Genomic DNA, 14,877 nt, shown 5'->3' on the forward strand with positions numbered 1-14,877 from the left:
AATCTCAAGAGAGTAAACAGGGGCCGGCCCTATGGCGTAGAGGTTAAGTGCATGCGCTCCGCTGCTGGCGGCCCGAGTTTGGATCCCGGGCGTGCACTGATGCACCGCTTGTCATGCCATGCTGTGGCAGCATCCCATATAAAGTGGAGGAAGATGGGCACAGATGTTAGCCCAGGGCCAGTCTTCCTCAGCAAAAAAAAAAAAAAAAAAAGAGGAGGATTGGCATGGATGTTAGCTCAGGGCTGATCTTCCTCACAAACAAAGAAAAAGAGAGAGAGTAAACATATTATATCTCTAGAAGCACATATAAAAATCTGATAGCACTGGTTGCCTCTGAAGAAGGGAACTGGATGTTGGGAGACAGGGGTGGGAGTGAGACTTTTCCTCTTACCCTTTTACTCCTTTTGAATTTTAAATAATTTCAATGTATTTAAATAAAAAGAAGTGAGGTATTAAAAGTTTTTTGATAAATCAGATACTATCTTGATTTAGATTCCAGTATAGTAAAGTGGTAGTAAGAATCGAACTTTTAAGAAAGACATAAGGAAGAAATTTTATGTTATTTTTATAAATTTGGAAAATACCACTACTATTTGATTCTGCAGATAAAGCAAGTTTGTCTCGTGTTCTATTGGAGCACAGTTTGGGAATCATGGCTCTTAATGAAAGAGAACATTGAGAGCCATAACTGTGCTTGGATATACTTTAGAGAATTTCACAGTGATATGAAAAGAACACTCTATCTAATGCACTCTTTAAACTCGTTAAAGGACCATGATTTTGCTATTGTGGATATTGTTGTTTTGCGAATCACTTATTTTCCCCAGCAAGCTAGATATTATGAATAAAAGAATGAGATCAGTAAGCATACATGTGTTTATGGACGAAGGAAATCAAGTCATGTGAGGATGAACCAATCCAAAGAATTTGCCAGTGATGAAGCCTTTGCCTCTGAATCACTGTTTACCAAGGGGCTTCACACATGGGAAGAGGCAGGAGTTCCATGGCATGGAATTAGACACTCTTCCGGCATCAGGGTACATACAGATTAGTACCGAGATTGCAGTTTCCTGTTAGATGATTCTTAGTGATCAAATCTCTGTTTAGGACCCAGATACCTTATTTACTCAAGACGGCACATGGAAAATAAATGTTCCATAATTTTCACCTTCCCAAGTGTTTTCTTTCATGTGTCATATTTAAAACTCATGCCAACCCTGTAAAGAAGGCTGTTCACTTATTTTTTTTTTCTGACGTACAAATGTGGAAACTAAGGCTCTGAGAGGATGAGTGACATAACAGGATCATACTATCAACAAGTAATAAAGGCAGGCCTTTTGATTCTTGGGCTATTGCTCTTTCCATCTCTCCCAAAACGTTTGGTGACTTGAATCTGGAATACCACCCGTCTCTCTTTTCAGGTTTTGACTCACTCACTCTTTAAAATTGTGCTTAAAATTCTTTCCCAAGAGGCTGTTTCAGAAAGCCCAGACAATATTGCTCATTGCCAGCCTCCCAACAATTTGTTTCCAGTATCTATTTTGTATCTATTCTATTAAGTATCTAACATCTATCATATTCCTGTATGAATTTTAACTTTATTGGTTTGCTCTCTGCTATTTATTTTCCCTTTTTACCCTATGTTAATTCTCCTTTTGAAATAAATAGTACTACCCTTGACTTCTAGACATTTATAATCTATTTTTAATGACATCTAAATGACTAAAGAATAGTTTATAACTTCACACTTTTGTGTCAATAAGAATGACCGAGGGAGCTTTTTAAATATAGTTTTCTCAGTGCTTTTCCACAGGTTCTGATTCTGTGTGTCTGGGGTTAGGTCTACATTGGGTCAGGTACCAACTTGACCAAACCTGTACTAGTCAGCCTTTAAGGTTCCTTCAACTTTCATATTGATATATGCATTTTAAATAAGCACCCCAGGGGCCAGCCCGGTGGCGTAGTGCTTTAGTCTGTGCTCTCCGCTTTGGTGGCCCGGGGTTTGCAGGTTTGGATCCCAGGCATGGACCTACGCACCGCTTATCAAGCCATGCTGTGGTGACATCCCATGTATAAAGTAGAGGAAGATGGGCACAGATGTTAGCCGAGGGCCAATCTTCCTCAGCAAAAAGAGGACTGGCAACAGATGTCAGGGCTAATCTTCCTCAGAAAATAATAACAATAATAATAAGCACCCCAAAGGATTCTGATGCAGGCCAGCCAATGACCACATTTTTAGAAACCCTGTTCTTGAGAACTAAAATTTGGATGGTTATGTACTACATATCTGTCCTGCGTTCAGTAGGGGATACAGAGGTGTAAAATAACTGAGTTCTTGCTCTCTTGGTGTTCACAAACTTTCAGGGGAGAAAGAGCATAGTGCCATCTCCAAGGTATGTGATGGCTGGCCCTGCGAGTGATGTTGATAATAAATGATATGGGAATATAAAGGAGGGAGACATCACTTCTGGCCAGATTATCATGAACGGCTTCATTAAAGATAGGGGTTGAGCTGGGGTTTGAGAAAAAGATAGGTTTCAACAAGATGGGGGAAAAAGCAGATTACTTCAAGATGTTGGAACAGTAAAGACTGAGGGTCAAGGAAGCACAACAACTACTTTTAGGGGATCAGTATGTGGAATGACGTGCCCGACTGAAAAGAGTTTGTGTAGGGACGTGGTGGGATTTATGCGTGGAAAGATAGCTAGGAATTAGATTGAGGAGAGCCTTGAATTTGGACTCTATTCTGTAGGTACTGGGTGGTTCTTCAAACAGGCAAACAATATAAAAGTGGAGTTTTTAAAGGCTGATCTGGCAATGAGGTTTTTGAAAGCCCTGAATTATGTTTGGTGGGCCATTGTGCAGACCCTGAAGAAGGCCTGGTCTGAATGTTTGTGAAGGTAGATTCAACATAGTCTGGAGCTTGACTGGATAAGAAAGAGAAAGGTGTCAAAGATGCTGCTAAGGTTTGAACCTCTTTGTCCTGGACGATTGTGTACAATTTCACCACTCAGTGCGTCTGAGGAAGGAAATGTTTTAAGGTAGTAAGTTTGCCTCTGGATATAGAATCCAACTTCCTACCCAAAGCTGGAATCTTCTGTACATATGCATCAGGTCATTTTGCTTAAATGGTAGCTTAAGCTGCCTTATATGGCAGCTATTTTTATTATGTCGAAAGGAATAGGTGTGGAGCTCGAGGGTGAGGAATGGAGATTTGGGTCCACTAGCGCAAAACTACTAAGTCAAAAGAGAGACAGACTGTTCAGCTCACTTACTTTTTTTTTCTAGGCTTAAATTTAGGCTTAATAATTTTTACACTGCTTCTACTCTGCAAGTGTTTATCTATTTTTATGTAAATGACAAATCAATTTCTGAATTTTGTCTAGTACTTTCTATACTTTGAGTAGTGAGGGTCTTACAATAGGGGGGAGAGAGAACATTTGGTTCCCTTTGCATACTTCTCATACACACATCAGCTCACTTATTTTTATTAGGCATCATTATACGTAAAGCACTACACAAAGAACTAAGATGACCAGTCCTCGTCCTTAAGAAGTTTAAAACCTAGACGGAATCTCAAAGGAAGGGATCCCAATAAGAGTAAATGACAAACTCGTAAATACACAAACCACTGATCAGCGAATTTGTACTCGTTCTGTTGGAGTAGTTGAAGGCCTTCAGTTGAAAAAGGGTGAAAATCAGTGGGATACTAAGTTGGGCACGAGAAACCGCTTCTTGAAGGGTGTGGATTTGGAGAACTCTTTTAAATAGTCGACGCTAGACTGTCCAAACCAGGCGCAAGAACAATTTTCGGGAACCGCGGTACCTGAACCACTAGGGACCTACAAATTTATTCTGCTACTACCAATTACGCGGCTGAGGGCCTGTGAGGCTCCAAGGCCCGCCCAGGAGTCCAGTACCTCTCTCCGATTGGACGAGCTCACTTCCTCGCCTTCTCTGGGGCTCCTTCGCCCGTCAATCCGCTGTTTGTTCCCCCACCTGACCTTTGCTCCGCCCCTTTTCAGTGACGTTACACCTGGCGCTCTTTCCCGCTCCAACCCTCACTATCGCTTCGGTTCCTCATTGGCCAGCAGAGAGGAGAGGGAAGGGAAGGGGCTTTCTATTTTGCTCTCTAAACTAGCCCTCTCCACTCTTCTTGTCTTCTCATAGGCTGTTTGGAGAGCAATTATAGCCTGGAGCGCTCGGGCAGGCGTGTAAATGTACTTGGTGATGGAGAGGCACTTCACCTTCCTGCCAAGAGAATTCACTGCGCTGTTGTGACGCGAGCGGCGCGCCGCTCGTCGTATTCACTTCCGATTGGCTGTGGCCGAAGTCCGTCACACAACCACGCCTCATTCCTCTGCCTGTCCCCCCAGCTTGATTGACTTTCCAGAAGGCCACGCCTCACTCCGTTTCTGCCGCTTAGCCCTGCGATTGGCTGAGGGAGCTGGCATGCTTTCCCACCCCCTACTCCCTCCCGAGCATCTGAGAGGCTGGCTGGACCCCGCGGAAGTTGTCAGTCAATCTCCTCCCTTCCCACTCCCTGCGAGGCCCCGCCCCCGAGCCGCGCGCCCTGGCGCGCGCGCGCCCACGCACACACACTCCCCCCTTGCCTGTACCCGCCAGCTTCTCAAGTTGTAGCGGTGGCTCGCCGGGGATTCTCCGTGGGCGGCGGAGAAGCGCGTGGGGGAGGGGGTCCGGACGGCTCCGCGCCGTGAGAAGCGACTGTGTGCGTGCCCAGGGTCGGGGCGGCGGGTGCCCGCCCCGGGGGATGAGGGGCCGGCGCTGACAGGGAAGAGCGGGCACCGCGGCGGTGGCGGCGGCTCGGAGGGGACCCGCGATGGCTGCGCCTCGGGAGGAGGTTCGAGGCAGGGCAGGCTGCGCTGGCAGCGCCCACTGAGGTGCCGGCCGGCCGGCCGGCCGGCGACCTGGGCTGAAGAGACGAGAGGCGCGCTCGGCGCCCGCAGCCCCGCGCCCTTGCCTCAGTTGTCTAAACTTCAGGCTCCCTTCCACCCGCCCTCCGCGCCCGGAGTCAACAACTTCTTCACCCCCCTCCGCCCCCGCCCTTGCCTCCGTCAGCCCCGGGAGCTCGCCGCGCGGCGGGGACCAGGAACCTCCGGCACTGCGATGTGGCCGTGAGGCGTCGGCGAGCGGCGAGGAGAAGCTCGGCGGCGCCCGGGAGCGGGAGGGCGGTGTGGCCGGGGGGACGGGGCGGCGGGGAGCGAGCTCTCCGCGCCTCTCCCCCGCCTCCTCCTCCTGCCGCTGCCCGTTCCGCGCAAGCAGCAGCCGGAGCTGCCAAGCGCCAGGGCCGCGGAGATGTCGTCGTCGTCGCCGCCGGCGGCGGCTGCCAGCGCCGCCATCTCGGCCTCGGAGAAAGTGGACGGCTTCACCCGGAAATCGGTGCGCAAGGCGCAGAGGCAGAAGCGCTCGCAGGGCTCGTCGCAGTTCCGCAGCCAGGGCAGCCAGGCAGAGCTGCACCCCTTGCCCCAGCTCAAAGGTAACCTCCGAGCGCGCAGCCCTGGGAGGGAGCGCACGGGCTCGCCGCCGCGCCGGCAGGGCCATTTCTTTCTGGGGTTTCCTTCTGCCCAGCTGGGGCTCGAGGTGTGAGTCGCGTTCTCCGCGAAGCCTTGGCGACCCCGCCTTTGATTCAGACAGAGCTGGTGTTAAGAGTCCTGCTTCTTTTTCCTCTCCCCGATTCACCTTAACTCTTCCCATCTTGGAGGAGGCCAGCACCCCTCCACACCTGCGCGCTCGCGTACCTGCCCTTGAGCTTGGAACTCTCCTGCGTCCCGCGAGGTAGTTCTTCCCTCTTCCCCCAGGCTTGCCCTTCCCCATCTTGCTTTAACAAGCGGTCTTACCTCCCGACCCTGACTTTCCCGAGACCCACCTCCTCTTTTCGGCCACTCTTCCCTAGTCCTTTACTTTTCCAGTTATAAAGCGTCTGCACTCTGTCCTCAACCCCCCTTCCTATTGATTGTTCCTAAGAGTCACGCAGATCAGGAATCTTAATTCCTTAATTATGAGTTACCGGACCTTTAGATTTATTTATAAAGAAAAAGCCTAAAGACCTGACATTGTAATATCTTATTTACTGGGTGGGTCGTCAGGTTTAAATGTTATCCTGTCGCTTAAAGAATACAAAGACTTAAAATACTTTATTGTCTGAGAAGATATACACGGTAAATTTGGAGAAGTATAAAGGAGTAGATGTTGTTGCTTTGCAATGGAATGGGAACTTGGTTCGCCAAGTGGTGATTCCAGGGACTTTGTAGGTTTGTACAGTAATTCACATTGGTATCCGTGCCCAGTGCCTTGCAGGAGAACTTGGCACTCCATTTGGCTCGCTTACTTTTCCCACTAGGTTTAGGGGATTTTTAACAAATTGTTTCCTGGTGTTCTAGTTTATTCTTTGTTAATTACTACCTTTTGATTTTGTAATTTTAATGTCATCGTTTTTTATGGGATAGAAATCATCATGGAACAAGATAATAATGTTCCTAGACATTTAAAACAATCTTTTAACAAAAGAAACCTGATAGAGATCTAGATCATTTGCTTTGCAAGGCCAAGGAATTAGAAGTTCATACTAAAATAGGTGAGTGTTCAGCAGATTTTTCAATCTATTTCATCCACTTCAAGGCCAGTCTGGTTCTGATTTGTCTTTGGGCTTGAGAATCCAGCCTTAGTTTGGCTAGGACTCTAAAGAACACCCCAGATCAAATCACAGTTGACCTCCAATAGCTCTGGAACCCCATTCAGACCCTACACTGCCCTGCCTCTTGGGGTATGTCTAAATCAGGGACATCCTACAGCCAGGCTCAAACTGGCTTTTGAAAGAAGGTTTTATTTAAAATATGTGTATCTTGTGTTATTTGCATTTATCACTGGCTCTTTAGTATACAAAAATTGTTAAAATTACGTATCGTAGTCAGTGGTAAACCACAATGGTAGGCATTGCCAAGACTTTAATTCTTGAGTGATGTCATAGCCATCAAAGAATATCATTTTACCAGTTAGGACATTGAATTACTATTCATGGATTTTAAGTTTTAAACTTAATAAAACATCATAGTTGTTTTTATATTATTGATTTTCTTCATTAAATTGTTGAATTTTTAAAGTTTGAAGGTTTGTTGCTAGTGTTTTTATTTGGTATTTAATTTGCTTTTTAGTAAGGTATTGTGCTTCCTTAGTCTTGTCCTTATTAATATAGTATTTCCTTTTATTTAATAAACATAATTGAATATTGAACATGGTTGGTTCAAGCCAGGAGATGCAGCTTTAATACATTTTGTTCTTAAAAGCCTGGCCAAAATATGCAGTTAGTAATCATTTAAGTTATATGGTGTACAGTTCAACAAGTTGAAGGTGCCATTGAATGTTTTATTTATAGCATTTGGTCACTAGTAGAGAAAAAAATAAATTGGAATTTTAGATTAATTCTATATACTTTGCATGAAAATATAGTATTCTTTATAAGGAAAGTTATGTATTCAAGATAAATTTATGCAAATTTAATTGAAGATATAAGACCCTTACTTGGATTACCCACTAATAGGAAAAACTGCTTTTACTCCAGATGCCAAAATGCTTGAAAATTTATTTATTTTTTTTGCAATTCAGTTGCTTCACTTGGTACTTTAGTGGTATACTTGATACTACAGCATTGTGTGCTTTTTCTTTCAGTAGTAGTTTTTTCCATTTGTGGCCTTAACAAAAACCAATGGAAAGCCCTTTAGTATGTATATGAAAGAGAATTTTTCTTCCTGCTCTGAAATATAATCTTACTGTGGAGTGATTCAGATATCTCTGAGCATCCAAGATCTTTCAAGTGTTTATACCCAACCTGCTTATGTTACACTTTTCCATGTGGATCTAAACTGGAAAGGTGCCACCTATTTTCCTCAAAGCATACTATGGGTAAGGATTGACAAAATAATCCAGCTTTTTCCTCTATAAGAAGTTTATTTCTGCAAAATCATTTAGTAAGTGGGTTGCAAGATTTTAATTCAGAGTAATTTCTCTGTTTTGTTATAGAAAGTGTTTAATAAACAAGCCTTAAGAGGGTACTTTTTTTTTTTTTTTTTGAGATTATAATTAAGAGATTTATTGGAAGGAACTGCTTATGCGATTGGGGGTCTGGCTAGCCAAGCCCCTAGATCCCCCCGAAATCCATATGGCAGGCCATCAGGAGGTGCAGGCTGGAATTCTCAGGCGCTGGATGAAGCTACGTCCCAAGAAGAATTTCTTCTTTTTTTTTTTTTTTTTTAATTTTTTGTTTATTGCAGTAACATTGGTTTATAACATTGTAAAAATTTCAGGTGTACATCATTGTACTTCTATTTCTGCATGGACTACATCATGTTCACCACCAAAATACTAATTACAACCCATCACCACACACATGTGCCGAATTATCCCTTTCACCCTCCTCCCTCCCCCCTTCCCCTCTGGTAACCACCAATCCACTCTCTGTCCCTATGTGTTTGTTTATTGTTGTTATTATCTACTACTTAATGAAGGAAATCATACGGTATTTGACCTTCTCAAGAGGGTACTTTTTAAATGAGAAACTGTTATGTGGGTCCTGAAAATTAAACTACCTTACATTGTACAGCTTAAAAAATTTTTTTTCAAAACACTTTTAAAATTTATGTTAATTCTGTAAGCTCCTCTGAGAACTAGGTACTAGAAAATAAAAGTAGGAGCATCTTATCAATCATTTTTTCTGTATTTAAATTTACATAAGTATAGGACTTAATTTTTCTACCTTAAACTTTTCCTGTGGTAACCAACAGTTAGGAAACTTTTAACTTCTAAAAAATCTGTTATTCAGAATAGGAAGTTTTTCAGTCTGTTTAACCTATTTTGTTTAAGTCTCTGGAAGGATTGGTTTGGTAAAGTAGTAGATGTCTTACATTTATGTAACGTTTAGTGTTTACAAAGTATTTTGCACTTTATTTTTTAATTATAAAAACAGTATTGCTCATAACAAGTAAAACAGTCCAAAGATGTGTAGCTCCTAATCCCTGATATCCCTTGCTATTGGCACATCTGCTAAGATAATGCTGTTGTGTGACAATCCACAGCTCAATGTATTTATACAGACGTTATATTTCATTGGGTCATCCTAGCAACTCTGTGCAAGACCAGTATTGTTTCCATTTTATTAAAGAGAAAGTTCATACTTAAATGCTTAGTTTCAGGCCTGTGATTATTTATCTGGATGATGTTGCAACTGACACTGGTACGCAGGTCAAATGATTTCAGTATTTTTGCTGTTAAACTACCTTACGAAAATTGAAGCAGTATGATAGGAAGAGTTGGGTCATTGGGGTGAGTCCTGAGTCAAAGGTAAATTTTTAATCTTTCTGAGTTGTTTTCCTTATCTGTAAAATGGGGATAATACCTTCTATCTCCCCAGGATTGTGAGGATTAAGTGAAATAATGTAATTAAAGTGCCTAAAAATAGGCAAAGAATGTTAGCTGCCATTCTCTTTGACATTTGAAAATCCAGATTAAAAATATTTTTTAAATGAAGGATTCACATAAATAGTAAACTTTCCTAGTGTACTTAAAGTATGATTTCATTTATAATCAGTTTTCAGATATGATTTATGCGAAGTGAGGTGAAGCTGTAACATTTTTCAGCATAAGTGTGGAAGTGGAAATAGGGTAGAGTCAGACTCTTTAAAATATTGAAAAACTGTAGTTAGAAGTTTTTTACCAAGCAAAGAAATTGAATTCATCAGTAGAATTGTATAGATGTGCATTTCTCATAGGAGACACCAGTAAATAGCAAAGAACAGAATAAAACTGGTTTTGAGGTTCAGGTCCCTTTGAGATGAGGTAAAGAACTTCCCAAGTATCTCAGATTCTTTGTTGATATATTCTTAGAAACTGGGTCCCACTGGAGATATCAAGGCCAGTAACAGTGGTGCTGATTTGAAGTGCCTTGCTTACTTTTAGGGAAAAAAAAATTGTTTTCTTTCCTTGAGGTATGTGGTCTTTTAGGGTAACTGGAGCAGGAATACTGACATGATCTGAAGTTTCATAACTATCTTTTTTGTCAGAGGAAAACACTACTCATTCAACTTTTAAGGTTTATAGATCTTCTCAAAGTTAATATCATTTCATCTAAACCCCAAACCCCATTTTGTAATTGGGATGGCACTCAAGGAGAGTGGAAATTCATCTGAAAATGTGAATAAAAATGTTTGTTTACAAAGGGAAATGACATTTTAGTCATTTTAGGGCAATTTTCTGGAATTAATGTCATATTTCTTTTGGAAGACTTATTTTTTTAATTTTTAAAAACTTTTTCAGGGTATACTTCTTAGAGAAATTGATAAATATAGTGTCCTTTGCTGGCCTTCACGTGAAGGAAAAACTTTTCTATTTAAGTCTAATTTAACATCTTCAGAATTCCTATTTAGGGTCAAATTTCTTTTCCCCTCAATTTTATTACCTCCTCTGATTCTTGATTGAATTTTGGATTATTTTATGAAGTGTTTAAATGAAAAAAGTGATAATCCAGTAAAATGTATTTAGTAAAATAGTGTGATCATTGGGATAGAGCACCATCCTGTGAATAGTAGACTTGAGTTGTCCTCTTGCATCATTGATGATTCACAATTGCTTTGGGCTAGTTGTTTAACCACTTTGAACTTCAGTTTAATCATTTTTACTTGTAAGAATAACATTTTCCCTTGATAAAAATCACAAAGATGAATTAGTCTTTAATGAGTTATTCTCCCTCTTTGTTTGACCAAGACAGATTTATCAACAAAAATAATACATTTGAGAAATAGATTTTTGTGCTTTATTTATTTATTTATTTATTTTTGAGGAAGATTAGCCCTGAGCTAACATCTGTTGCCAATCTTCCTCCTTTTTTCCTTTTTTTCCCCTCCCCAAAGCCCCAGTAGATCATAGTTGTACATCCTTCTAGTTGCTCTATGTGGGACTCTGCCTCAGCATGGCTTGAAGCGGAGCATGCAGACTTAACCGCTCCGCCACCGGGCTGGCCCCATATTTTTTAAGTCTAACTTTTTAAATTGTAAAAAGCTGGGGATAGAGACTAGCTTATTTTTATGTGTTTTAACACTCTGGTTCTCAAACCTGACTGTGCTTGGAGAGCTTTAAAAAATATCAGTATCTGGGTCCCACCCTCAAGAGATTCTAAATTAATTGGTCTAAGGTAGGATCCAGGCATTCGCATTTTTAAAAGCTCCCGGGGTGCTTCTAATGTGCAGCCAGGGTTGGAATCACTAATTTAGCATTATCTATCTAGTGATTTAATTCATTAATTGAGACTTTGTCCCTTTCCCTCTGATACTCAGGGCTCATTGCCCAGCCTATTAACATTTCCTGCCCTCGCTTAACCTCCTGCTATTTACTTTTCACTCTCTTAACTTTGCTGCCCCCTATGGCTAATCAGCTGTTTTCCTGAAGGGGATAGTGCTGTTAGATTCTGGAGTTTTGGGTATGATGAGATAATTCTGTATCTATTGAATTTTGCTGTAGTTATCGTAATTAAAACTCAATTATTGATACTAGGTGGTCAATTTTTCTTTGTGATTTTTGGAGCTGTGGCTGAGCTGTCAAGTAAAAGTGAGAACATACAATAGAGGTGTACCTAGTTTTAATCCCATCATTCAGGGCAACATGATGATTCTAACCACTTGGGAGTGTAAAACATACTTGTTATACGCTCAAAGCGTTGTTCTGCTTCTTGAAGATTTAGAACTAATATTACTACTGTATATGTTGAATATTAGGTATTAAACAAATGAACTATTCTTGAATTTAACTGTGTTTTTGGTCATGCCTTATATTTATTTGGCATCAAGAAGTGTTGTTCTCCAGTGTCTGTACTTCTATCATCTTAATCTTGACCACAGGTTTTTATGGAAGGTAGGGCAGCGAGGACCTGGAGCCACTTATATTACAAATCCTTGTTTTGTCTTTGGCCTTTCTGCTAACCAGTTTGAATAATGCTTGTATCTGTTGATTTGTTGTTTTGAGTCAGCGCCTTTCAGTTGTTATGTAGTGATATTCTCTCTCCAGAATGAGATGGTAACATTTTTGTGAAAGCAGAAGTCATCTGTGTTTTCATATCCCATTATGGTACCAAACACTGTATTCTGTGCGTAATAAACGTGGACATGTAGATAGCAGCGCTGTTTTGATGAAGAAATTACCTATTGGTTGTCTTCTGGCCCTCTTCCCTTTATACTGCACCACCCGCCCCCTCAGTTATTATTGGTTGTGCTTCTTTCAGTGATGTTGGATGCTGTCTACCAGCAGATTGGTTCTCTTCTGTTTTGTTTGGTTTTTTGTTTTAATATATTTGTGCCTAAATCTGGTTCAAGGTTTTAAAGTAAATAAATTCTGGGTTTTTAACACCATGATAGTAAATAGTAAATGTAGGTTTAAAACAAGGATTGTTTGCTCTTGTATTTTTGAGCTTTGTAAATGACTGGTGTAAGTGACATGTAACATTATTGATAGATATCTTGCTAAGAAAGGTATTGTGTAAGGTTTGTGTGGACAGGTAATACTGGTTGACTCCCAGATATGAACAGGGGTATATAAACATTAAATGAACTGAAATAATTGGTTTGCAGTAATTTCTAAATTTGAGGCTCAATCTTTATTTATAAGGATGTCCTTGAAGGAGATGAAAGGAATAGATTTTAAATATATAATTACTTTTAGTGCATTATCATGTAACAAGGTACCTAAATGCTTTGCTGAAAGTTTTACATGACAGGCTAGGTTTATGCAAAATAAACTCTACTTGTCTGAGCACGATATTGACTAATAAGCAGTTCCAAACCTACTTTTTATGTATATCTTTTTGAACTCTTCCCTGAAGGAATTTGTTTATTTGGGCTGTTTGAGTGAGTAATGGTGAATTTTAGAAATCCTGCAATTTTGATCAGATTTCCTAAAGAAACCTATTATGATTTTTTTTGGAGGTGGGGTTAGTTTGCTGAATGTGATAGGCTCACGTGATAAAATTCAGAGAACCTATTTCTAACTTGGGTACTGAAGGCAAGGGATTTCTTGGGAACACACTCCTCCTGCTGGAATGGTGATGCTAATTGCACGTGCTCTACCCTTACTGTGATGTTATATCTGGTTGAGCCTTCCTCCCAGTGCTGAATTGGGACCACAGAAGTCATTCTAGTTTAGCTTCCATTGAGAATCAGTAAATTTCACTCTTGTTCTAAGTAAATCGCTGTCTTGTCATTTCCTCAGAGAAGCTTTCTTTAAGGTAGGGAGGAAAGTAGGAGGTTTTTAAGCTCTTAGATACTCTCTCAGGTTTTGCTTAGTTAATGAATAAACTGTATAGACAATAGCTAAAAAGATGTTAAATGTCTGAAACAAGAATTTTTTTTGAAGGAAGATCAGCCCTGAGCTAACATCTGATGCCAATCCTCCTTTTTTTGCTGAGGAAGACTGGCCCTGGGCTAACATCCTTGCCCATCTTCCTCTACTTTATGTGAGACTCCGCCACAGCATGGCTTGACAAGCGGTGCGTCCATGCGCACCGTGCGCACCTGGGATACGAACCTGCAAACCCTCAGGCAGCCGAAGTGGAACGCATGCACTTAACCACTATGCCACTGGGCAGGTCCCTAAAACAAGAATTTTTTAATGACTAGACTTAGAACTTGTAGTTCAGGCATATCATATCTTAAACATAGCTTAAAAAATTACACATTTTCACTGTTTAATTGGTTTTGCCTTTGTTTCCCACTCATTGGTAAAGGATATTCTAGAATTATAGCTATTGTCAGAAGTTGATGATTATTTGACCTCATTGTTAATCCCATGCCTTTAAATTGATAAAGTGAAAAGGATGAGACAGTTTTTGTTGTAAACTCTGAATTTTGATTTAGCAAAACTGTTTCTTTTTTAACATAATTTTTCAGACAGACTTTTCTAAAGATAAATATCTGTTGAAGTCTTAAGTAAAATAAGATATAACTTCTGTAGGAATATGTATCTGCTTTTTTTTTTTTTAAACTTGCGCTACCATTCTTCATTTAATTGGCCAGAGGAAAAAGATTTTGTTTGAAACTAGATACATACTTTGCTTTCAAAATCTAGTACAGAAATATTTTCCTCTCATTGGTGTCCATAGTGCTTAAAATTTAGGTGAACCATTGTAGAGATTAAAACTTTACTTAGTAAAGTGAATAAAATGATGAATGCCTTTTCTTTTCAAACTAAATGTCTTTAGGAGCTTGTAGTTTGGGGGAATACAGACATGTAAGCAAGCAGTTTCAATGAGTGTGTTAAGAGTAAGCAGTAAGAGGCTAGGAGAGTATGGGAGGGACCCCACCCAGTTTTGGTACATGAGGAGAGAGATCAGGGAAAGCTTCCTGCAGAAAGTGACAGGTAAACTGAGCCCTAAAAGGCCAGAGGTGTTAGGCCAAGACAGATGGGGTCTAAGAGGTCTACCTAAAGGATAATATGTGTGGCCCCAGAGGTGAGTGAGCATAGCATATTTTGGAAACTGTCAGCAGTCTATGTGGCTGTGATAAAGAATATTATAATAGGGAACTTGGTAGAGAAGAGACTGGAGCAACATTTAGGGTCTAGGTCATAGTCTTGATGCCATGTACTGCGTTTATTCCTGACAGTAGTGTGAATTGTATTGGGAGATGGGAGAGAGGAACGCTACTTAGGATGCTGGCATAGTGATCCAGACAAGAGATGAAGGTGGCCCTTTCTAAGTGGGGATGGGGTGGTATCACAGGCAGGACTTGGTGAGAAGGAAGAATCAATGATGATACATTTCTAACCTGGGCAACTAGAGGTACGATAGCAATTTACTGAAAGAGAAAAGGAGGGGAAGGTCAT

At 41.0% G+C, this 14,877-nt stretch overlaps 1 protein-coding gene across 1 annotated transcript in view; it reads left to right on the forward strand.

Annotated features, from left to right (window-relative positions):
- Positions 1–4,611: 4,611 nt before the first annotated feature.
- Positions 4,612–14,877, forward strand: part of PPP2R5A (protein phosphatase 2 regulatory subunit B'alpha) — a 70,208-nt gene continuing 59,942 nt past the window's right edge. The window contains exon 1 of the mRNA XM_058539808.1: positions 4,612–5,497. Within this exon, the coding sequence (XP_058395791.1) occupies positions 5,317–5,497 (181 nt within the window). The 5' untranslated portion in view covers positions 4,612–5,316. The remainder of the gene's footprint in view (positions 5,498–14,877) is intronic.

This window comes from Diceros bicornis, chromosome 4, assembly GCF_020826845.1.
Source record: "Diceros bicornis minor isolate mBicDic1 chromosome 4, mDicBic1.mat.cur, whole genome shotgun sequence".
Lineage (NCBI taxonomy): Eukaryota > Metazoa > Chordata > Mammalia > Perissodactyla > Rhinocerotidae > Diceros > Diceros bicornis.